Source organism: Patagioenas fasciata, chromosome 10 (genome assembly GCF_037038585.1).
Source record: "Patagioenas fasciata isolate bPatFas1 chromosome 10, bPatFas1.hap1, whole genome shotgun sequence".
NCBI classification, from domain to species: Eukaryota; Metazoa; Chordata; class Aves; order Columbiformes; family Columbidae; genus Patagioenas; species Patagioenas fasciata.
Genome location: NC_092529.1, coordinates 16,668,798 through 16,694,781, shown reverse-complemented (window position 1 = coordinate 16,694,781; position 25,984 = coordinate 16,668,798). Strand labels below are relative to the sequence as shown.

At 42.6% G+C, this 25,984-nt stretch overlaps 1 protein-coding gene across 14 annotated transcripts in view; it reads right to left on the bottom strand.

The window, feature by feature from the left end:
- Positions 1 to 3,317: 3,317 nt before the first annotated feature.
- Positions 3,318 to 25,984, bottom strand: part of FOXP1 (forkhead box P1) — a 383,077-nt gene continuing 360,410 nt past the window's right edge. For 8 of the 14 annotated variants that reach the window (XM_071813224.1, XM_071813229.1, XM_071813225.1 and 5 more), the window contains 7 exons: positions 25,442 to 25,643; positions 25,256 to 25,335; positions 24,506 to 24,607; positions 19,274 to 19,443; positions 17,639 to 17,708; positions 13,954 to 14,120; positions 3,318 to 8,134 (listed from right to left, as the gene is read on the bottom strand). In XM_071813224.1, coding sequence (XP_071669325.1) covers positions 7,990 to 8,134; positions 13,954 to 14,120; positions 17,639 to 17,708; positions 19,274 to 19,443; positions 24,506 to 24,607; positions 25,256 to 25,335; positions 25,442 to 25,643 — 936 coding nt within the window. In that variant the 3' untranslated portion in view covers positions 3,318 to 7,989. Of the gene's footprint in view, positions 8,135 to 13,953; positions 14,121 to 17,638; positions 17,709 to 19,273; positions 19,444 to 19,821; positions 19,944 to 24,505; positions 24,608 to 25,255; positions 25,336 to 25,441; positions 25,644 to 25,984 lie in introns of those variants that run through there. The other 6 variants (XM_071813235.1, XM_065845224.2, XM_065845218.2 and 3 more) reach the window with 4 other exon arrangements.

Genomic DNA, 25,984 nt, shown 5'->3' with positions numbered 1-25,984 from the left:
CCGTAAAATTATACTAGTACTAAAGTAATTACTTCACATATTAAAATACGGTTTCCTTTACTTTCTTTTGTCATCACATAAAATTAAGCATTGAGCACTGCAGCGCGAAGGGGCCGCAGCTTTTCTTGCCTTCACAAAGGATTGACACATCCCCCATTGTACACTAAATCACCCGACCCTTGTTGTTCTGTGACCCTAATTAATATTATACTCAGTGACATTTATGTATCAGAGCAATAAGCTAAACAGGAAACAATTTATGTCACCTAAAGCTTTTTAACAAATCGATGCAACTATTTGTAATTGCTTGTTTCACAAGATTAAAAGTACTCAGCCTTGATCTTCGCCCACACTTCTGTGGCCAACATGACCTGTGCTTCCGTTGTAAAATAGGAGTCTTGGTGATCAGCACCTATTTCCATCAAGTAATCCATATTGCTAATATTTCTGGAATTTTAATGTAGTTACAATTTATAGCTGATCAAATGTGGTTACCTAAATTGCTGTTGCTAGTAGACAGTTTAACTGTCTTTATTAATTACAGTATAATTTAATGTTTGAGTACAGGCACTTGTGTTGGTCATTTTTACAGCCAAAGCAGTTATGTGCCTTATGACGAACCATTTTAGCATTTTCAATGGAAATCTGCTAATATGATGAGTGATAAAAATGTCAAACTCTGGTAAATAATGGTTATTGCTTTGGCTGGAATTAATCCTTGAAAGGACGGTTACCTTCAAATTAACATTATAACTTGAACCAAAAAAAATGTTTTTCAGGCTTCTGAGATGCATAAAAAACGGCCACTGAACTCCTCTAAATAAATACATACAAACCCCCACAAAAAGGGCATTTTTTTTCTTTTCCTCTCAATACACAGAGAAATTTCCTGTGCAATAAAAAAGGAGGAGGGGCTATTTTTTGTTAAGTACCCCGAAATGGTGTTGTTTACCATTCCTAGCTCACTTGCTTTGAAGATACCCGACAAAGCCACACAAAACGAGGCAAAAAGGAGGACTTTGCTGCACCTCAGCCCTGAGGTTTTGGGGCAAAACGGGTGCAGACAGCACGTAGGCTGCAAACGCACTCAAGGGCCACATCCCACCGCGCTGGCCATCGCCATCGGGGGTGACGGAGGTTTGTTGCAACACCATGGCAATATGAGGACGAAGAGCACTTCGACGTGGCAGCATCAACCACCGCCGCAAACGAAGATGAAAGATAGCTCTGATTAACACACCATTAAATGAACGTTTAACATCATCATTGGAGACGAAGTCTGATTAATAGGTCAAGAAGGGCTAATTACACTTTGTTGTGGGGAAGGGTGTGTAGCGTGTCTGCGTGAGGCAACGAGAATTGCCAGTCCCTTGAATTAGTCCAATAATGTGAAATTTGTCATACTCTGTGATCACAGCCCAAGTTACATGTCACCATTCGGCTCATCTGCAGAGAGCGGCTGGGTGTGCACGGAGCACGGCGGCTGCCACGTCCTCCCGGGCCTCCCCCTCCTCTGCTGGGACCCCCTTATCTTCTGCTGCTTTTCCCTCCAGTACAGGAGAAATCCAGAAAAAACCATGCACTGGCTCGGTTTGCTTTGGCAGCTACTCAGAGACACATTGCCTCACCACTGACCATAAAAGTGCTTTTCAGCTGTGGTGGAAAACAGCGTTTCTGACTGGAAAAGGTATTTCCCAGCTGGCTGTTGCTGGTGGCAGTGAAGTAGGAAGGCATTTTGTGATGTTCCACGATATGGCTGCCAGGGAGGAGAACCAGGATTATTAACACAAAGATGATACAGAACGTGGTGTTTGACGTCCAGCAAAGAGCCAGGCTCGCATCCACTGCTAGGGCAGCATTAGGAGGGGAAGGGCCTGATCCTGCTACTCAACCGGTGCCAGTTCCTCGGCACAAGCTGCATTTGGCACCTACCCCAGCAGCTCTGCGTCAGCTGGAGGCCACACAAAGTCAGCAGATGACAAACACCAGGGCTGGGTCTCTCCCACCTCATGCATATGACGGGCACACCAGCACCAAGATGTTCTGGCAGTGGAACGCCCAGGTCATCCCTGGTGGCTTCTGAGCTCGTGAGCTGCCTGGCTGCCTCCTGTGACCTGTGTGGGAACACAGGGTCCCCAGAGGAGCCGAGAACCCCACTGGGATCCATTTGGGGACGTATTCTCCTTCCTGGAAGGGACTCTCTCACGCATTTCAGAGGCACAGAGCACTCCTCACAAAACATCTCTCAAGTTCTGACTTAACACCCTCCACCTGAGATTTAGAATAATTTTAATCCCCAAAGCGGGACCTCTCTGGTTTACTAAAGTCTCACTAGTGATTGAAGTGCAATACATGACCAAAGCCAAATCTTGTTCTATATATTTTGATTATTAAAATCTACCAGTCAATACCAGTCAATTTTGAGACACGTTATAACAAGCGTGCAAAGATTTCTCCTCCCCTCCCCAAAAAAGTAGTTATCTGGTATAATTTTATGATAGAATATTTTTATAAAATCATTTGTACTAATTTAAGCATTTATCATTATATGCAAAAAGATTTCTTGATGAGAATATTATAGACGGTGCATGTTTTTGACATTAGCATTTTATTTGGATGACTAATCTTGCAGATGTGAAATTTTAATGAATTATTCATGAAAAATCTCTCCTCTGAAATTTCAGTTTGCTGCTAATGCTAGTTATTAAATATCTTACTTTTCTTTACAAAACTTGATGAAGAAAATAAATGTGTGCTTACTCGGAAGAAAAGAAGGTGGGTTTTTCCTTTAAAGTTTATCTCAGCATGACTTGGGACTTTGTTCCTCATGGTTTTCTGGACCAAGCAGTTGATCCTACAAACCCCCTTCTCCATACATGCGATATAGGCTGAATCCTTCCTATGGAAGAGCATTTGCGGGACAAAGCCCCAAACCCCCATCTTTCACGCTTTCCCCTTTGAAGCGGAGTCTGTTGAGAAAGCAAATCCCCTCAACTCCCCGTGACCCTAATGGTCAAACGCCGATGGACTTCCTTGGAAAAGCAGATTAATTCTTCGATGACAGCGTCTTCCTCCAAGCGTCAACGACCACCCTGTCCAGACCGGCCGTAAAACCGCCACAAAAACATCTTGCAATTCGATGTGGTTGGGGGCGACGCGAGGAGAGCGATGAGACCGTCCGTGGATGTGCTGGGACACGGGTGAGACACAACCAGCCGCTCCATGGACCAGCGGCGGGGCCCAGCGCCTCAGGGATGCGACACGGGGGTCATCGGGGGTGGGAAACAAAACAAAAACTTGGGACATGGCGACTCGCATTACCAGTGTGAACAACCAGCATTTTTATTGCATTTGAGAATGCTATAATGTCAGTAATTAGTACTGACTACACAACATTTTTTATTGTCTGTATCAACAGACATGGAATGATGGAATTACAGTTGATGTAAGGAATGAGTTTCTTTTATGCCTTATCAAAAAAAAGAAAAAAAAAATCTTGTTACTGGCAGCACATAGACACGAAGCACCATGCTAACAGTCCGGACTGTACCATTGTCATCAAGGCTTATGGGTAGAAGATACTTTTTTACCTGTTCTGGGTCCATTAAAATGCAGTCGTTAACTGCAAATTCACCTCGCAAGGCTAGAATACTAAATGACTTCTGAAACATCTAAAAACTCACTCTGAGTTCATTAACCAAAGGTACCAAAAGATTTCCAAAGAGTTTAAACGTATTTTTTTTTTCCCCATGCTATAATGGAGGTGAGATTATTGGCAACCTGAAAACTACAATAGTTCAAAATTATTTTTAAAAACTTTATATATATATATTTATGTAAGTATATATATAAAATATCTAATGATCTTCAACATTTGTAGAACCAGAATCCCTGCGCCGGTGTCTCCCCTGAGAGGAGAAGGGAGACGCAGGACCTGCGGCCGGACTCTTGCGAGAGAGAATCAAAAGAGGTCACGTTTTGTGTGGTCACTTATTCTACATAAGCCTTGATTTTTCGTTTCACTTCTAGCTGAATGCAGAAACCTAACAGGTTTTACATTTACAAACTTGTTTTTTTTTTTTTGTGGACAAGGAAGGCTTTGACTCTCATTCCTGACAGCGATTTACCTGATACATGGTACTACTTTCATAATGTACGCTTTTCTTTGAGAAAAAAAACATGTAACAAATTGTCTTTACATCTTGGCACCTTGTAAAGTTTTTTTTTTGTTGTTTTTTATACAAAAGTTCAATAGTCTGACACTCCCCGTTATTAATCACTACTTCACTGATAAACTTTGAAAGTGTGACCCTGGAATTCATCATGCAAAATATTTACTGCAGCAGGAGAAAAACAGTTTGTTTTTGTTGTTTTTAAACGACGTTTTCTTTTTCCTTTCAAATATATGAAGTTTGTTGAAGACAGCCAGAAAAGGCAGTGGTAAGAGAACAGAAGGGGTGGGAAAGTATCAAAAAAACAGCTTAAACACAAAAACTGTACAAAAATGCTTCGATCAATGATAACAGGAGAAGAAAAAAATCTGTCAACTATGTTACAATTTAAAAGCTGAAAAAAAAAAGTCAGGGATTTTCTCCCACATGTCAGCAAATGTCATCCAATATTCTTAAAGCAAGGATAACTAAATAAAATACATGTGCAGCGTATTCTGCAATTCCATTACATACAGTAGTTTTTTTTTTTCCAAAGCTATTTTTTTAGTATAGTTAATATAAAGCAGTTGCACAAAAAGCAAAAGGTGTTTTGACAAACAGGTCTGCATTTATTCCTTTTGAGGAATGATATCTAAAAAAAGGACCTTTCCACCTTTTTCTCCCTCCCCACCCTCCCCCCGAAAGACAAAGGCTCACACAGACACAGTGGGATATATATGTACAACATAATAAACCCCTCCCTAACGAAGCAACTGGATATCCAAAGGGATACAGAATCAGAATTGTAAAAATCATAGTGAAGTTTGCTTGATGTAAAGCCTGAGATTTTCAGTTGGTTCTTCCGCAAGGCTGCGACACCTGCCAGATATGTTAAAATCTAATTTTTTATTTCTTTTTCTCTTTTTTTAATTTTTTTTTTTAATTTTTGCTACAGTCTTTAGACTAAGCATGCAAGACATACAACTAAGTGCAACTGAGTGAAATGTATCTTTTATTTACTCATTCCCTAACAGTTTGGACTGAGGTATGCGTACTAACAGTTTCTCATGCTGTTATCTTTACTCATGTCTAGCTACACATGCTGAGAATGAACTAATCTACCGGATTTTTATCCCCTTCTGAATACCGAACTAACCAGCAAACCACTCAGTTTAGAAGCACAGGGCTCAATTCTCATGATCCCTGTCTGGCTACCGCCGGCACGTCACGAAGCTGCCTGGACATAATTTAAATGAACAAAAAAATGTTTCAAATGACCACAGACTGCCCTTTTTTTCTTTTCTTTTTGTCTTTTGAAACAGAAAGCAGAGTTGAGCTTTACAGAAGTAACTGCCAATAAAATTTCTTGTACCAAAGCTTATGAGTGGACAGGAGTGTTATTTCCTTATGAAAAATGCTGACCAAAAACTAAACAAAACTGAGCAAACGTGCCAAGATCAACCAAAATTAAAGCAGTCATCCTAGCACAGTCCCGAAACAGAAGTGGCACACAACCTGTAGAACTGAAGACTACAAAAATTTTCTTTTCTTTTAATTCTAGAAATACTATTATGTGGTCCAGTTAAATTGTGGGAGCTTTTCTGTTCTCTTCTGTATTCGATTAAACTGTCTCCTTTATCTGATACTCTAATTTTCCGCTAAATAACTGTGTCTTTGCTTTCTCCAGCTCCCTTCTCACCGCTCCACTAGTAACACTGATTCCTAGTTTTAGCCTCAAAAGCCCTCCTCAATTCCTCTTTTACAGACTTTCCTTTTGGTCACTGTAAAGAATTGCAAATAAAAAGTAACAACTTTGGTTCAGACATTTACTTGGCCTTCTAAATTTTCTAGAATAAAGGAGCAGTTTCCCTCTCAGGTTAGCAATAGCCCACATCTTGTCATTTCCCTCTAAATTCTTCAACCTCCTTTGATCAACAATAAGAGGATATTTGGCTTCATAAGATAAAGCATATAACAGAGAACATAATTTACCTTTGTGTAATATCTTTGGTAATTTTAGGAAAAAAAAAGGTACAAAGAAGAATATAAATTAAGCTCTGAAAGGCTTCTTGAAATAATAAAAAAGCTACAGTCCTACATAAATAAATGAGTGATGGAAAAGTGGTTGCAGAATGAAAATGTTTGGGTGTTTGGTGACCGAGGTTTACTGACCTATCGCAACAAATTTTGTATGTCGTGTTTGCTTTGAAGAGCCTTGCCAGTTTTCCCTAACAAGCCCCGGCACGAATTCCCTCCTCGATCTCCTGTCTCCTACGGCGAGGTTTCCATACTGGCTGGTGTAATATTGCAGAACAATCTTAACTGCAGTACTGGATTTGCACAGCTGAAAATTAACACTTTAGCATTCGCGGGGCTCCGGCCTTATTAACTCAATCTGAAATCTAATTTGTATTCAAACAGATTAATGCCACCAAGCAATCCTGAACTGATGTTTAACCGTGAAACATCACCACGTACAATAACAATTTAACGAAGTCATCTTTCCAACCACTATTTGCAAATGCAAAAAGAAAAAAAAAATCGTAATAATAAATGTATAGGTGCCCATCTCGGTAATCTTAGATATTCCAGAAAGATTTGTTGACCCATCAGAACTTGTGTTAAACAACCGAGAACCTGCCACTGTACTATTCATCCTCTCATAAAAGTGAACTCTGTTGGTGCTGCATATGTTTCTTTGTGCTGTTCAATTTTGTGGCATTTGCTAATATTCACCGTTGCTGCCAAAAAAAAAAAAAGAAATCAAAAAACCCAACCAACAACAATAAAATGTTAAAAATACTGCTTTGTGGAATGAATCTGTGTTGCTTCCTACAGTGTTTCTATGTTCATCTGTCATTCATTCTCATTCTTGCAGTACTTCGTTCCTCTCTCCCCGTTGGACAACCCTTCCACATGTATAGTGCAGCATTTGGAACCTTTTCAAAAAACAACACCAAAAAAAAAAGGAGACACCGAAATGGAATGTTTTCCATAGCTAAAGAAAACATGGTGGCATCTGAAGGAAACTGGAATGAATGACAGAAAAAACTACAAACAATTCAATGACATTCAGCTTCGTATAATAAAAACACCTATTAACATTCATCACAAAGTACAGAAAATGTTGAAGCCTCCGAGAGGCCCTGGGCCCAGATGAGGCCTGAGGTCAGAACTTAAAATGGTAGAGGAGACGTGAGGCGGGGGAATAAAAGCAATACATTAAAAAGTTTGGGATAATTTTTTCTTGTAACCCCTCCCCAACATACACGCTCACACGCACACACACAGACCCACACACGTGCACACACAGGCCTTCCCCAGCCCAAATGGAAGCGAAAAAAAAAAAAGAAAAAAAAGAAAACGAAAAAAATGGAGTAAAGGCAGTGATAATCAACATGCAGTACTGTGCAAATATGTTGTCCATTGGAATCCTTAAAATCTGGGCAAAGACTTGATCTGCAGTTCAGGTGTACATGCTCAGTTTGATGTCCTCAAGTGTCCAAAACTGGCAGGACCTGCAGTCCACAGCTGGCTGCTAAATGCAAGTGAATCAGTTTAGCAAATTTACAACACTGATGTTGACTGTAAGAGAGGAAAATCCCAAGTACCAAACAAGTCCATCCAATGCACAGAGTACAAATTCCTTTTTTCAACAAAAAGTAGAAAAATCAAAAATACTCCCAAATGGGATACTTGATGGCACTAAGAGTTAACATATGTCATAGTTGTCAAAGTGGACTGAGAATCCTCCAGGCTGTACAAATAATGGAGAGATTTCACAGCTAAGTTTGACGTGTTCTTCCAATCTTCATTCTCAGGATGATGTTAGACATACTCATTCTATGTCCTCATTTACAGGTTCATCTTCATAATCTCTGTCGTGATCGAAATCTGGACTGTGATTGGCTGTTGTCACTAAGGAGAGCGGGCCTTCATTTTCATCTGGATCTAATGGTTCTTCTTTGACATGCACGGGGTGCCTGGGAAAACAAAAATATGGATAATTGGCAGTTGCTCGTTAAAGAACAGTTTTGACAGCTCGGGTGGCTTCAGGAGAGAGGCGAGGTGGTCTGGGCATTCAGACCCAGTGTGTCAAGCCCCAAGGGTCACCAAGGAGAAGACCCTCAACTTCTGCACCAGCCACAGACGCCAAGTGAAGGCTGCGCCGGGCAGGCAGCGCTCAACTTCCCCGGGAAAACACTCTGGGAGGAGCACCTCCATGGGGTTTCCGTCTCGGGACCGAGAGAAAACGCTCTCAGCTGACATATTAAGTTGATTAATACGATCTTTGGATAAATAAGCAGAACAAGCATCTGAACGGCAGAGCAGCAGTTTGTCAGCCCGCCGAGCTGGAGGCTGGGCTAATCATCGCTCGCTGTGTGTGCGGCGTCTCTCGTTAACATGCAGAACCTGTGAGACAACTCTCCAGAGGACGACCCCAAGTGAGGTTCTATCATTAATCAACTTCAAGCAAACACAGCAAAGAGACACCATGATACATGCTTTAAACTCCAAATTAATGCATATTTTTACAAACTGTCAATAAGGGAAGAAAAGCCCTGCCAGGAAACACAAACAGAGAGGAAAAGGCTCGCTCAACACAACAATATGATAAGAAAGCACAGTCCTAACGAGAATAATAACACTGTCAGCTGTAAACAAGGCAGAACATGATCCCCAGCTCATGGTGGGTACAAGGATGTACTAAAGAGATGAGATCTGCCAAATTTCTCATTACAGCACAGCACATGAATAACCCGCAGGGGAATGGGGCTTGGTCATTCAAAACGGGTATTATAACAATTGAAAAATGTTGTTCGTAAATCATATTTACAACAAATCCTATACAAATACAAATTACCTTTTTTGTTTTGTTTTGTTCAGCAGCTTTTGAAATGTAAAATAGCCATGTGAGTCAATAGTGTCTTGTTGGTGGGACTTTATAGGAAAGTAGGATTTTATTGACATTACCAAGTATTAATAATGCGATACAGCAATGGAGACCCTGTTTGCTTCCTAAATAATTGATGTTGTAGGCAATCCCTTAAAATAAAGTGTTAATGAGTTCAAGTCCCACTCTGTCTCTCATTGAGTTGATATCCACCTCCTAGAGTCTTGGTTTTTTCTCTATGCGAGTTGATTTAACCCTTTCATGTGGGCTAAGCGAACACATTATCTGGAGGACGAACCTTCACTGTAAGAACTTTTTTCCCTCCTTGCACAGCTTTGCTTAAAATGAATTATTTAAAATAGCTGCATTTTATGTTTTGTGTGGAGAAGAAGGTCAATACTGTTTCTACTCTGTCGCACTGACAGACAACAGGAACAGATCACTGAATAAATCACTGAAAATGTAGTCAGCATCCATGCGCAAGCCGAAGGCAACCCTGCCTGCTTCCAGTGACCAGGGTGAACCAGTTGCGCCCTTGCACAGCGTGCAAAGCTGAACCGCACCCTACTTATTTATTTTGGCTTGAGCCTGGATCGGTTTAGGAAGCATCTAACTTGCTGACTACAGACATTTCCAATGTGAGCTGTGAATGCCTTTCAAGTCCCTGCATACTTCAACTTCTTGAGTTGTAAAGTGCTAGATCAATATTAAAGTACTAGCTGCACCTTCCAACCCACCCAACAAAGGAATGGTGGGGAGAAGCGATGCAGTATCCATGCACGCACACCTCTGCCCTTCAAATTCACTAATACGTGTCTTTATCAACACATCCCTGGAAGCGAAGAGGTTTCTCTGCATGTTGCTTAATTTTTGCAAAAATTACAAGGAAAGAGACATTGCTCATACAATTTTGACTTAAATTTCTGAAAAGGGGGAGTTAAATGGGAGGAGACATTTCAAATATCAGAGATCAACAATTAGCATAAGCACGTAAAAGTGGATCATCATCTCAGAGGTGTGCATGTGCCAACTGTCCCAGCGGCTCGTGGCCCTAGCGAACGTGAAACCACGTTGATTATTTGCAACTAGAAAAACTTATGTTATGAATAGGCTGTGGGGTCTCTCACTTGGGAGAAAACATGAAATGAAAAACAGAAGAAAAACGGGGAAACAGTGGCTAGACAGAGAGACGGACAAAGCCTGTGCTACTCGGCCTTTACGGGAATGATCTTTTTTACTGCTGTTTTAATTTAAACGTCTTGCTTGTTGGCTTTCTGGTTTTGATGCTGCTGCTGGACTTATTTTTTTTTTTGAAAAAAACAAAAAAAGGATTATTTTTGAAAATGCAGATGTGAAGTTTTTAAAGGAGAGAGGAGAACATGTCACGTGCAGCAGAGGTGGCCTGGGCACATGGACGGAGTTTCTCCAAAGGCTGCTCAGGAGCCACGTCTCGGTGTCCCAGCGCCCCAGCACCCCGCACTTGGCTGGAGGGCACAAGTGAATGGGTGCCAGCAGGTAAGACAGGCACCCACTGGGCTCGCGACCACATTAAACGCTGTGAAAGCTCCTCTGAAGGTCCTCAAACCTTCTCAGCGCAAACTCTGCCCCCCTTCTGGTTTTGTTATGAAAGCAGGTGAAACCAGGTGGTTTTAACTGAGTTTCTCTTGGAGGTTTGGTGTGTGGCTCCCAGAAGTCAAAAAGCCCCAAAACTTCAGGAGTGAAAAGCAAAGCAAGCACGGAGTCAGGAAAAGGGCTGAATGAGCCCAAGCGGGACAAAGCCGGAAAGGGTCACAGAGCCGTGGGGAGGCACGGTCACACCAGCAGCTCACGTGTTGGAAAAACATCAGACAGCGAGCTCACAAAAAACTTAGGAGGGTTATCTGGGTAACGCAACTCCCACCCCTCGGGTAGAGATCTGCACTGAAAACAACAACAAAAAAATCCAGCTCCTTGTGTAATCTGTCAGTTTTAACCACAAAGTGGCATGTGAGGAGGAAACTTTACTGAATCCGTGATTTTGCCCAAACGTTTCAGAGCAACTGAAATAAACAAGCTTAAATAAGCTCAAAGGCAAACAGAGATGTACCTATCTCTGAAGTAGTCTGAATCTCTATTTACCACTTCATCAAAACCCCAAACTGGGGAAGGAAAACTTCCCCTAGAGACTAAATAATTCGGTCTCTAAATTACAGAAAAGGTGAGTGCTGGGCTGGGTAAAAAGAAAAAAAAGAGAGGTGGGGAAGGAAAAAAAAAATGTTTTCTCATTTCTTTTATGTAGTAGCAGAATTTCAGCCCATTCCTTTCAAGTAGACGCCGAAGACTCCAGAAGGGGTTAACAATAAATAACCTTGCTGAACACAGATTCCCCTTCTTTTCACATCTGAGTAATTCTTTTGTTTGTCCACTCTGGGAACAGAGGGGTTTTTAATAAAGCTGACTGTTGTTTAAAGCCACTGAGTCCTGGTGGTGCACACAGCATGGAGTAGTTTGCTTTGTGGCTACCTTTGGAGCATATCAGGATGAAAGTGTTATGTCCCCAAGCTGTAATTATGCGACTACTTTCTAGTGTTTCAAAAGGAGGGAGAGAGAAGGGGAAAAAAAAAAACCCTAGCCGTGGTTCAATGTGTCATAAAAAGGAAACGAATGAGCGGTAATAAGACTTCAGCTAAAGTGTTAGACTTCTTAGCTGTCATGTTAACAAGGTCCTTTAAACCTTACAATAAAGTTTAAAGCTTGATTTATTCTAATATACTGAAATTGTTTAAAAAATAATTTGCATTACGACAAGGAAATCTGTCCTGAGAAGAAAAAAAAAAATTGAAAATGTCATTACCAAAGCAGGCTTACCGAGAATGAGAGGTTACACGGCGCCTGGAAATCTGCTGTTGACTCGTGATTTTATTTAGTAAACAGGGTAAACCCCGCCACATGTGAATGGTGTTCTGGCTTTAGATCCCTTCAAACTACTTAGAAACACCATTTTAATGGGGAAGCTCAGAGGCTGGTATTGGAACATCACCCGGCCACATTTTACTTAAGCAAAAAGAAATGTTCAGCAGTGAACACATATATTATCAATTCTGAGAAAATGAAAACACTCAGGAAACAATCATTTCCATATTACAATAGAAAATTGGATTTTCTGGTGAATAATGAAAATGAGGCATCCCTCCCCCCGTGCTTCTCTCTCTCCAGTATTTGTTCTGTGCCCCTCACCTTGGTATCAGTGTGCTAAGAGATGATTATTAAGCGCAAGAAAGGCCACGGCTACGCACAGTTCTGGAAGATGTCCTACCCTGTTTAACTCGGTTATTTTCCCTTCCTCTCAGTCTCTTCAAAGAAAATGAAACCTTAGGTGAAATGAGAAGTGCATGAACTACACTAGCCTTCAACTTGCAAAAAAATAATTACTTGGATTAACGCAACATCATAAACGTTCATCCCTGTCTGTTAGGCCAGGAGAAACCCTTGGGAGAAGTCTTGTTTCTGGAGAAAAGCCCCATGCCTCCACGCCGGCCCTTCGTGGTCACGGGCAGAGGATAACGAATTGTGACTAAAACTGCCTCAAGATGAATCCGTTTGTAAAAGACAGAAAGTGTGTCATGCAACGCTACTTTGCGAGAGATAATTAATACTGCACAAACAATCACTGGAAAAGCTAAACACATTATTTGAGTGTTTTGAAGTAAATGGTAAAAGACAATGTTTAAATTAATTATTAATTAAAAATGAATGTTGCCATCTTTAAAGATTTTTTTTTCAAAGCACTTTGTGCACTGATTTAAAACGCTGCAATATCAAAGTATCCAGAGCCTCAGATTCCTTCATGCCCCCTCCCCTCTGACAACACATTATGCAGGTGGGAAACTTTTTTTGCCATTAAATGCTAATTAGTTTCACAACTAATTACTATCGTGGTATTAGGTTAATGTTTTTCTACTTTTTGATTTAGACTTACTTTTGTAAATCCCTTATTCAAATTACTTTGAAGTAAAAGACTACAGATTAGTTCTCTTTTTAATGCGCAATGTGAGCTGTGGCAAGTCAGCCAGCAATTTCACCGCCGGTTTTAAGGAACAGGTGGCTGACCGGCAGCGCGGCCCTCGCCTGCTGCCCCTCGCACAGGTAGCCAACCCCTCTGTGGAGTTTTGGGAGAAATACAAGGCTTATAAACTCTGGCTTCCTCGCCAGCCACCAATTACTCAGTATGTAATTTGAGGGGAGGGGGGAATTTACAGCTTTGCAAACTCACTCCGTCACCCCATAAATACCGAACACGCCCATCGGGGCATCACACCCTTCCTGCCTTACCCTGTCCTGCGCCAGCTTGTAGCCCGGGTGCCACTCACGCTGAGCAGGGACAGCGATCCCCCATTACTTCACGCGGTTATATATGCACTCATTATACTGCCTTCTGTTGCTATAATGCTCGTATTAATTTTCCTTTTGATATTTTAAGAGCAATCTATAAATCACGCAGACCTTCACATGTGCCACTGTTAATGCTTAGCAAGACCATTGTACATCGAGTGTTTCTTTAAGACCCGCCAAACAAGCCCATTTCCCAGCTTTGCCCCACCGGCCCTGCTTGTTGTGTGGACCAAAGGGGACAGAAATCACATTTTTTTCCCCCAAGAAATGCAGTCTGCAACATTTAAAGAAGAGAATTGCAAATGAGTTAACAAGTTTACAGCTCTGTTTGATTGCCTGACTGCATTGAGCAGACAGGTTTTAAAAGTGGAAGTTGGTAAACGGCCCTTCAATGCTTTCATCAACCTAAGCATGCCCCCAAACGGAGATATCTGCTCTTGCTGCTCCATCCACAAACCTCAGGAACAACCACGAAGGCCTGCAGAGCCACACTTGAGTAGACGGTAAGACAACACCGGGAGTCATGCACGTACTTACATCGCTTGCATAGGGGAACGTCCTGGACTACTGTCACTCCCGTTACTGTTCGTATGCTCCATTGCACCATTAAGCTCTTCCCTCATCACGGTGGCTAAATTGCCCAGAGTGGGATTTCCCATGGAAGCAGTAGTGTATAGAGGTATACTGTTCTCAGCCATTGAAGCCTGCCAAGGACACAAACAAATACATGAAGAGTCATGACTAACGTTTTTATACTTCGTACAACACGCTCGCTTCCAAAACATTCTCCACATTTACTTTATTTGCAATTACCCTTTATTTTTAAATATTGTGCTTTCTGATAGGTATTGCCCTGATTCCACCGAGGGAAATTTAACATCATTTACATCTGAGTTTAAGTTCTCAAAGCTGTATTGGCTTGAGAGAAGAGAGCTTTTCATTCTCTATTTGGAATTACACCCCCTGGAAAAAATAAAATGCCCTTTTCCTATTTTCATTTTGCAAAATTATGTTTGGGGCTTTGGGGTTTTTTTTAGGTCTGGGTTTGGGTTTTGTTTTTAACAAAATGGGGAAAAATAAATTAGAAATCACTTGGCTGGTAACTCATTCCTACCAGGGCAAATGGGCACCAAGCAGGAGGACAGCGTCACTGAGTCTGGTTTTTCTGGTGACACAAGCGTGAAGCTGCGGGTAGCACCAAGAGCATCGGTCTGAGTTGCACTGATCTACCTCAGAGCTGAACCAGTCCGTGTGAAATTTTTTGAGCCTCAGCAACTCAGCTCTTACAGATCTGACCATTCGATATCAATTTCGCCGTGTTCTAAAGAAACACCATGCAGAGGCACACTGGAGTTAACTTTCTAAATGGAAATCTTTGTAGGAAGAGAATGAACTGTTAAATATTTTCTTTCTGATTCCCACCGTTCTGCCTGCTAATATTTACTGTGTGTCAGCATTAGCTCATGTTGACGGCACAGTCCTGTGCCCAGCACAGCAGCGGTGGGAGCCAGAAGCCCCGAGCCCCGGAGGAGTCCCGGAGGAGCCCAGCATTTGGTGGGGATGGGCTTCTCGACGCCGTTGCACCCAGGGACTGGAAGGACATTTACCATCTCACCCGTCCCAGTGTGACATCACCCGCAGCGCTCCGAGCCGTGTCAGCGATGCAGACTCTAGGTCTGCATGATGCAAACTCAGCCCATGGGGGGGGAATTAATGCAAAAGTAGTCCCCCACCAAAAGCTCTCGCCTGTCCCTAGTTCATGGGACAAAACTCCTTGCTTGTTGCCATCCTGGCTGGCAGGGTTGTTCTCAGGCAAGTGCAGCCGGAGACCCGGCAGGGGGAGATGGGGTGGGAAGGGGGGTCACGATGACCAGCCCTGAGTGCAGCATCTTCAGGAGCACAGCCCCTTTTATTCTTCCTCACACTGACCTCTCTGTGTGCAGCCCTATGTGTCACACGTGATTACAAAAGCCATTCTAACGGGGAGGATTATTTTTATCTTCTTGATTCAACAACCGGCAAACTCATTGTGATTAGGGGATGCAAAGAATGGTTCACATTTCCTGCACTTGGCAAAATAATGACTCAAGTTCTTCACCCATAGTGATAACTTGTAATTGCAGTAAAGCAATTTACTGGGGGAGAGGTGGGACATGAGGAGTATCAGCTATAAAGATAGTAATAGGGGAGGGGGGTGTTTTGGAAGCCCCCAATGACTCGCTGGGGAAAAATGAGCTGGAGTCCCTGTAACTTACACACACAGAGTGGGCAGAGAACGGCTGCTTCTCCCTGGTCGTGAGGGAAAACAGATGGAGGAGACATCAGAGGGGCTGGGGTGAAGGAGATGGGTGGCTCTGTCACCCCAGGAAAGGAAAACCCAGCCTGGCATCCTGGCAGCACACAGCACACCGAGCCGTCCGCCGGCCCCTGCGCCCACGGAGACGTGCAAAGAGCCAGTCTGTGCAGATGTCCACAAAAGCCCAGGGAGCGTTGCTCACTGATTATTAATTAGACTGAACGCAGGCACAGGCAGGTAAAGCAGCCTTGTGTCCTGGGAGGAAGGTTATTGCCCAAGCGAGGTCTCAACTGGCCACACAGCACTGGCCACTCGCATGAATTCGCCTGAAGCCCCGGCACAGCACCTGAGCACCCGTTGGGATTTTGCCTCCCAAGTCCAACATGTGGGAGAGTAGCAAGGAACCTGCCAGTGTATTTTCACCCTAAATGAGGACCTGTCTCAGCGCACTGATTATCGCTCACCCCCGTTTATGAGAGTGGCCACAGCAATTGCAAATCTGGCCCAGGCTCTTCTCTTCAGCTCAGCTCACCCGATGCCACGGGGGAGCACAAGTACGTGCCACTTCCAGGAAAAGGGGGAAATGGAAACAGTTTGCAGGTTATCACAAAAGACAAGAATGGATGGAGATGACGACAATGACACGTGTTTCAGAAATAAAACACGAACAGTTCCGTATGATAAGCATATTAATTGAAATTAGTCACATAGTTAACAATGTGAAGAAATGCAGGATCATTTCATTTTTGCCTTTCAGCGTCATGAATGTAAAATGTGCTTGCAATCTTAATACTATTCAAGAGACAAAGCAGTCTTTAAAAATCACACTTCGCAAGACTCAAGGGAAAACAAGTTACTAATGAATAGTATTTACAGTTGCTTCCTTTAAACATGCTTTCATTTGCTTTTCAGAAGTTACTGCATAAACTCAAATAATTAGAAGAAATGCAGAACATTGCTTTTCTCCTAATAATCTCTTCTGAAAAGACAAGTCTGCTAAACCTTCCACAAAATGCAGTTGCCCAAGCAAATATCCATGGCCACCAGTGAACTTCTCAAGAAGCAAATCTCAGCACACAACCGTGGTGGTGGTGCCTCCTGGATGAATTCACACCATATGGAACAGGCGTGAACCCCCACACAAGCTCATAATCCCCCCGCAAATTCGGGGCACAGTAATGAATTTGGAGCTTTGGTTCATATAGCAAATATCAACTTCACCTGGAGCTTTTGAAACAGACTCAGGAATTTGCAGAGAGGGGAAAAAAACCCACCAATCCGACATAAAGCACATGAAAAAGGGCTGGAGACGCGCACACTTTTAGGCTGCAAGTTATAATTTGTGCACCAACACTTTGTGTATTTCTACATTGTGAAAAAACAGAATTTTTGTCTTACAATTACAGTACAGTTTAAACCAATAAAAATGATATTTTTTTTTTGCCTATATGAATTGCGACACTTATTTTTTACCAACAATAGGAAGATATGCAAAAATAGCCCTTAAAAGAAAAGGGGGAAAAATGATCTGCTTTCTCTTTAAACCCATGAACAATAGAAGGTCACGTGCCGCAGTATCCTATCATTCAGCACATTAATAGCTGTGCTAGAGTAATTACACTTGTGGTATTTTTGCCTCAAGTGAAATTCTGAAATAAGAGGATGGAAATTATGATACTGCTGATAAATATTAATAAGTGAACTTTTAATTTTTTTGCCACAATATTCAAAATGCTAAGCATCTAGCTAATGCTGAAGCAGCCTGATATGTGTTTGCCTCCAGGGACTATGATGCTTTATGCACTTAAGAAAAAAGTTTAACGGAATTAAAATTTAATATCTAATTAGAGCAAGGCTAATATATTTTGAAATGACTGGGGAAGACACACGCCTCTGTTGCATATTTGCTACAGTCATTAATCTTACCTGTAAAGCAGCATTGAGAGGTGTGCAGTAGGTGTGGCTGGTCTGTATATTTTTAATAAGAGAAGGGTTACTGCATAAGAAAAACATAAAAAGGAGAGTTAAATGCAACCAACTTCTGTGCGAGTGTTTCAAGCATGTAATGCTTCCTCCCACATCAGAAAACTAGAGCTGAGACTGTTTTTCCACACAAGTTCTCTTCCGTTTCTCTTTTTCTTTTTGATTTAAATAAAATATCTGAGTTTTAGGCTATAGTTATCATATTTGCTTTTACTAAATAAGGACATCATTATCTCTCGACGTTACCTCGCCATGTGTTCTATACCCTGCCTCAGTAGCGTGTCTTGGCATCTCTGCTCATTTTAGCTGCGTTCAGGAAAAATTCTCCAATATTCGTTGCATCTGAGAGCCAGTTACCATGTAAAGATCCATCATGAGGAGGTTATAATCAAGTGCATCGTGGGCCATTTTAAATACTACATCATGCAAATTATTCCCCAAGTCGTTGGTGGCAGAGGCCCTGGCAATGGAGCAGAGGGATCGCGACGAGGGAGGATTTGAGCCGAGCTCTTTCCTGCCAGGTGAACAGCGAGCGGTGCTGGCGAAGGGCTGCCCAGCCATTGCCCCAAAGGGTCTGGGGTCGCGGGCACGGAGGCACAACAGCAGGTCCTGCTGCACTGCTGTGGTACGGACCACGCAGAACAACACGCTGCGCTAAAGGCCGTTTTAATAAAAAATTATTCTGGTGTGCTATTTCGGACCCTTACATTAGCCATCTTAGGTTTACATAAGGAGCCGGGATTTGAGGAAAATGAACGCCAAGCATATTTGCTCTCTCTTTAGCGGGCATCTATATACCACTGGCTCCACCAGAGGGGGAAAAAAGAAATAAAATAATGACTGGATGCAAACTAGATAAAAATTGCCAATGCAAAAAATCTTGAAAAAGTTTTATTACCCACTGGGCATCTTTTTTTTATATATATTTTTTTCATGTGGGAGTAAATTACGGTGAGAAGAGTCTTAACTGAGCCTTTCCCAGAGGGACCAGCAAGGATCAGTTGTCCTGGAGAGATGGCCTTCGAGTAAAGGTCAAAGAAAATTGCTTTGGGAACCTCAGGAATATTTGTGCATGGTTGTTGTAGACACAGGATGGCCTGTTGATTATAATCTTCACAGCTCGTCTCACTGCACTTTCAAACTTTTCAAAGTTAATTCAGCATTTTTGTCTTATAAGCACCTTACTCTATTTCTGATTAAGAGTTGCAAAACAAGGCATACAACTGAAAGCAAAGGAAAATACCAGAATTAAAACTCATCTGAAGCCCTTCCTGGCGTATATCTGCCTTCCTAACAGGCCTATAGCAGCGTATCTGCACTAGCACGGATACTTATTTCAGTCTACATTGCACTATAAACAAATGCTATAACAAACACGTTGACGTAGAGTTATTACTACAGGCATTTGGATTATCAGAGTAGGAAACACAAAATACACATAGCGACCAAAAATTTAGTTTCTTTAGCAGCAAAGGTGATGTCACTATTTCGTGAAATGCAAGTCTACATGAGATGGGTAAATCATGCAAAGCAAAGCAACAGCAGAAAAAAAAAATTAAAGCAAGTAAAAGCTCTTACTGTGCAACAAGCTCGCCAAAGTTTTCATCAGGGCAGTATTTTCGAGGACGGCCTCGTTGAATATGACGGCCACGTTTAAACTCTTCATCATCAACAGTCCAAAAGGACCCAAACTCATCCTCTACTCTGATAAAGCACTTATGCAGTGAGAGGTTGGTGCGAATGGCACCCTGGGACAAGAGCAGCAGCAAAGGAGATGAAGTGGAAACAAAGGGACACGGGATCGGGGACAGAACAGACATCAAATACAGGGAAAAGGAAAAAGAAAATAAAATGCAATAAGCATAAGCAAATGGTTTGTGAGGGTTAATATGCATTGCCACCTAAAAGCTACTAGCATGTGATGCAACAAACACCAAGCAAGCAGGGTCAGGGTACTGGTGGGCATACAAACAGTAGTGATGAGATGTTTGTCTTGGTTTCCCTTAACCGAAACAATGCGAAACCACCTGCGGTTGGTCTAACACCAGCTAGCAGCCAAAAGCCTCTACGTTAAACTGTAAGCATGATCCAAGCTAGGCTAAGAAGTTCAAACATGGTGGACATACCCACTGATCTTTTGTGGCCTTCGTTTTTGGAACTCTAGTTCATCCACTGTCCATACTGCCCCTTTAACGTTTTCTACTCGCACAAAACACTTGTGAAGACTAAGATTATGACGCACTGCATTCTGCAGCAAGTATAAAAGAGAAAACATTCAAAAACTTTCTATAAGAAAATGCTCGTCATTGTCGAAGAACAGCAGCACAGTCAGCTTGACAGTCCTCATTTCGCAATGTTAAGCCCCTTCCCCACCCCACGCCCGCTTCCTTTCCCCGGTTCTTTACATATTATTTTGCAAAGACAAAATAAATATGAAAGCTTAAACCCAAGATTAAAAATTCAAGTTATTCTTATCAATTATCCCCAGTGTGAATGACAACAGTCATCATTTTAAGCATGCACGTTGTATAATACAGCACATTTCATACAGAACACAACAGGAACATTGCTTAGACATTTTCAAAACAAATATATATGCTCTGCGAAGAGAAATTCCTCTCCTGGAAGAGAAAGCAGTTAGAAAGAACAGAAAGGACTTCACACAAGTGTAGACGGTTCAATTTAGCAGAGAGGCACTGGAGTTGGTGTTGCTGCAGCTTCCCGCAGCTGGGGTAATGTGAATCAGGTGCTGAACCTCCTTCCACACCCACGGCACGGACTGGGGGTCGGCAGCACCCCACCAGCCGGCACAGCACCAGCTCCTGCCTCCGCGGCTTGCTCTTATATGGAAGTTGGCTCCTATTTCTGGCAGACTACTGTACTGACTGATCTGAGCCTCTGCCAAGTGAAAATATGAGGAGGGCTCTCCGAAACAAAGTGATAATATCCCCACAGCTCATCACCCAGAGAGATCCGCGCTCATGGCATCCCAGGCTCAGATGTCCTCGCTGCAGCTCGGCGCCTGGGAAGGATGAGCCCGGCCAAGCCCTCTGACGTGCTCGGACCTTTGTCGAAGCCAGACATAATGTCACAGCAAGCTGCTGGCTTTTCTGTCCCTGCTCCCTCTGAAACGGTGCCGAGAGCCTCGTTATTCCTCAAATGGAGCGCCATGCTCCTTCCCCGTTCTATGAGTTTTCTGAGCAAATGCCCTACTACAAAGCCACTCAGATTTCTACATGGAGCTTGTCCCCAGCGCTGCTGAAAGGGGCTTGGTAAACAGGGAAAACAGAAGAAGCCATTTGCTGAAAATATGCAGGCGAACAAACTCCATCCATCATCACTGGCACCATTGATTTAGTCAATCTGGTTGACTCGTTAGCAGGCACAATGCCAGCCAAACACATGGCCTGGGTCTAGGCAACCAAGAGACTACAATTTTTTTCCTTCCATCGTAGTCTTTTTTTTTTTTTTAACGAACATTGGGTCTGGATGGTGAAAGGGACCTCTAATCATGAATGTCTACATCACTGTGCAAACAAAGGGTAGGCACAGTGCATTTGTCATGTAAATTAAGAGGCAGTGGTGTGTGTGCCTGGGAGGGGAAGGCTGAGAGTCTTTTGCTACTTTTCCATTCCTCCGCAACCCCAGCACAGTCCCCGCGTTCCCATCCCTGGTACAGGGGAAGAGTCAGGGCTCCAACTGCCTTTGCTTGGCAGATACTCCAGGGTAAATGTGTTTCCTCTGACTGTAGGTGCCCGATCTTGGTCCTTCGGCTTTTCCACCCTGATCTGGTTGTGAAGCGGTGGAAAAACAAACCTTGAATACACTTTTCCTCTCAGCAAGGGAGAAATCTAGCAGAAAGTCAACCTGTGCATCAGGGCTACTTCTTTTTGCCCTTTCCTCTGCTCTTATATTATTAAAGATTTTTTTTTTTCCTCCCACCTCTCCCAGATTTCATTACTTTTGAAATTTTTGGCAAAATCCCTGATTTTGAGGTGGAGGAAAAACATGCAAGCGCCCCACACCTTACAGGCTAAAATCAGCCAGCTCAGCAACTGCTGGTGGGTGCTGCACTAGCGCAACCCGACACAGGGCGGCCGGCCCACATCTGGGTAACTCAGGCAGTTTCCTGTGAAAATGGGAACGCTGTCAAGTCTGGAGCAAAATGTAAGAATAATAACGCTATTTCCCCCAGTGAAAGCTGATCTTGTAGTTCATACAGCAGTTGATCAAACGCACACAGCAAAGTTCAGCGAAGTGAGTCCTCAGAGTTTGTAAACAGTCTCTAAATACATGGCTGAGCAGAAATATTTGTGTTCTTCTTTAAATAAATTTAATGCCGGAGAAATACTTTACAGTCTGTTCTTGCTCTCTTCAAGTCAGTGTGCAATTGACTGCTGGGATTGGGCTCTTGCTGAATACCCTGAGACAGACAAGTTGAGCATTTGCAAAACGTCCATGAAGTGTTGCCCTCACTTTCTGTTTTCCATGCGATCACTTACTTAAGGAATTCACAGCAGAAAAAAAATTGTTTTGTTTCCCCTGCCTCTGGATACTTACTATCTAACACTTTTATTTGAACAATACCCCAACGTTTCAGAGCCACACCTGCAGCCTGTGCCTCATGGCTGCAACTCAGTGCCAGCAAATTACTCCAAAAAATAAAAGCAAACAGACATCGCCTCTGACCTGTCAGAACCAGTTCACAGTGCTCCCCCAGCAATCAGCTTAACAGAAAAATTAGGAGCTATTATTGTGAGATTATATATTTACCTTGTTAAAAATATTTGTACGCAAGCCACTTTTTCAGAAAAATTACCCTGAGCATGCTTGAATGTAGTAAATGAAAGGGTTTGTTATTTTAATAACTCCTCAGGCTCTGCTGTACTGCATTTTGGGAGAGAGGTTCATTTTTAAAAGGTCTTTATTCCTGCACTCTTCTGTGTTTTTGAAGGAGGGCTGGGGGAAGCTTGCCTGAGCCTAAACTTGGGGAACACTGACCCAAACACCCCCTACGCATTAGCTGAAGGTGAGAGCAAATCAGCACATCTATATTCAAATTATTCTGATTCTGCAATTAGCCCCTTGTGCTTGCTCTGCGCCCTGTGGGCTTCCCATCATGCCAATCCAGAGCTGCATATTCATCCCTGCTGTTCCTGAAGGCTGGCATAAATCTGAGCAGCGTTCAGCATGAAAACCTGCCTCACCTCAAGCCATTGCCAGTTCTCCTAGCGCCTGGTGGAACTTGGGGTGAAGCTTTTCTTCGCAGGTAAGTGAAGCAGGACCCGAACACCAGCACAAGGTCAAGGTGTTGAGGAGGGGGTCTCCAAATGGTACCTGCCTCTCCAGGACAAACCCTGCCCTTCTGTGAGCCAGAGGGTCTGCAGCTCAGCCTCTCTCCTCCCCCTCCGCAGAAACACACTCTAAGTGCATGTGGTTTCTGGGGTTGGATTTTACGTGATGCGCAAAGCTCATTCCTACAACTAGCCTTGCAGGAGATCCAGCCAGGGCTGCCTGCTGCCTTCTTCCGCTCCTCCCTCCACTTCACTTCCCTCTGCTGCTGGAATCGAACAGGATTTTTGCTTCAGCACCCACACCTGCAGCTGCTGAAAAGTCCTACTGGAACCACTTCAGCAGCAAAAGACAGGCAGGTCTAAAAGGATCTTAAATCAGAGAAAGTTAATTTCCTTTCTGGATAGTAAGGAAGCTGCAAAGTGAAACACTGGTCATGTTTTCCAACTGCAGTGAAGAATCCAAGCAGCAATCACAGAGATTTGCTGAACCTAAGAGCTTCAAGACCAAGGTTGAAAATATACAAAATTGCACAGGGATCTGATTTAAAAGCAAAACATGCTACTAAAATCCAAGTTAACTTCCAAGGACCATTTTTAGCTCTGTTCTCTGAAGGAATTAATCCAAAATGCAGGCTAAGACAGGAGAAACAGAAAGAGCTGATGAAACAGCATGTATGGGACATATTCATCCTGTCTGGTCACTTGAAGCTGTTTGAGAGCAACAGAGTTGTCTAGATTAAGAGAGGCTCAAGGTACCAGGGGTGCAATTTTTACAGTAATACAAGATGCTATTACTTGATTCATTCATTTGTAATTGTACCAGCTTCAGAAGCCAGTGTGGTTATTACAAAAATACATACAAGGGAAAAAGTGTCTCCCAAAATATAAAATAAAATTAACTCTCCAGACCTCTTATCTAACATTATCTGAGATGGTTATGGTAGGAAATTGAAGTGTCAAGTTTATTTCTGTTAAACACATCTTTACTGTGGGGCTCGCTGCTTGCATATTATGTTCAATAAGCTTCTGCTGTGTGATTAAAAAAAAAGAGGAAGTTTGTAACATCTGTGTATGCAGTTAAGAGCCAGCTGATTGAGGAACGAAATCTATAGATCCTAGGGAAAAAAGTTGTTGTGATTACAGTCTGCATAACTAAAAAGACAAACACTACATCTTCTACTGACACAATAACTTCACCTCTTCTTTTTTTTCTCTAATACGTTCCAGCTGAAGGGCTTGAGTTTCACTGCTAGCAGCAACCACACAGAGGAACTCGTGGCATAATCACGGAACATAAAAGCCAATAATGGGGATTCAATTAGTGGTTTTCAACGGCAGAAGAATTTTTCTGCCAAATATCAAATTGTTCCTGCAGATAAGGCACCCAGCGTGTGTCAAAACTGCCGATCTAAATTTTCATGTCCACATGTCGTTACAATTTGTAATGTCATCAGCAATGTCTACTCTGTACATGTCAGATCCCAAAGGCGAGCAGCAGCGGCGGGCTGAGGCTTACCTTCCACGTCGCCGCGTTGCGTCTGAAGTAAGCAAACATTCGCGTGAACCAGTTGTAGATTTCATTTAGTGTTAGCTGTTTTTCTGGAGATTCGAGGATGGCCTTGTGAAGTAAAGCAATTCCAAGATCAGTTATGAGCACACTGGTACAAAACACACCCACAGTTTTACTTTGCCAAATACAAAAACGAACGAAAGGAAGAAAGAAAGAGAGAAAGAAGAGATTTGGAGCAAAAAATCCAAAGGAGGGTTTTCACAATAGGAACTAAGATTAATGGCTGTATTTAACAGTTCAATGGCAAAATTCAAAATGGAATTATCTAATTGTTTTGAGTTTTTATTTCTGTTTCCTTACAGAAATATTAATTTATTAGTCATTCATAAAGCAGAATCAAAGAGAAATGCAAAACATTTCACTAGCTGATTAAAGCTCAGTAATTATTTAGAGCTCAGATTAATTCTAGGGATCAGAGATTACTGTAGCTTGTGATAATTGACTTGCCATCTTTAAACAGGCTCATTTTCACTGTTGTGTGAAATGAATTTCCTAATAATCACATCGTATTGTAATACTTAATCAAAAGCAATTATGTTATATATTGCAGTTCTAAAAACCCTTATAGTCAAGGTTTGAGCATTTGAGCACGCTTACATACCAAAGGTTTGAAAATCTATTTAATCCAGAGTGTGCACATATAGAAGATTTTTATTTTTTTTCCTAATCCAAATGTGTGTGTTTGGCTCAGCTTACCTGTCTAATTAAAGATGCGTACGTGAATGGTGGTCTAACTTCTGCGTTCTTATAAAATTCTTGGTTCTGGGCAATATCTGCTAAATAAGAGCAGTTGTTCTGTTATCATCCCAGCCTGCCGCTGCTGGGCTGCGGCCAACAGCACGCCGCCCGACCACGGGGGCTGCATCCCCAGAACCCCTTTACCTGAAGAAATGGGGACGTTGTATTTATCCGAGTATCGCCTCCGGATGGGTCCGACGTTGTGCATGCTCGTGGTAGTGATGACCGACGGTCCCTGCGTGACGGGAGTGATGGGCGCAGTCGGGGTGGTGGGAGTATGAGGTAAGCTCTGCGGAGACGCCTCGGATGCAGTCTTGGAAAGCGTGACGCTCGATACCAGATTCAGCTGCGGAGGGAAGGACGAGGATTTCATTACAAACAGCGTTTCTGGCTAATTAAGGGCTACACCGAAAATTCTCGATAACGGGGTCTCCCTCAGTTGGAAGCAGACAACACAGCCCAAGTGCTTGCTGCGGCACAAAGTGCTGTTGTAACATCTCCATTAGGAGCCAGTAAATGGAAATAAATATACACAGTTCCAGATAGAATAATAATAATAATTAAAAAACAACGTAGCTTGCTGCCAAAACTACAAATTGTGGATTTTTATCTAAACCTTATCTTAAACCATAACACACAGTACACAATCCTTTTAATATTTTGTTTTAGTTCCATTGTTTCACAGTC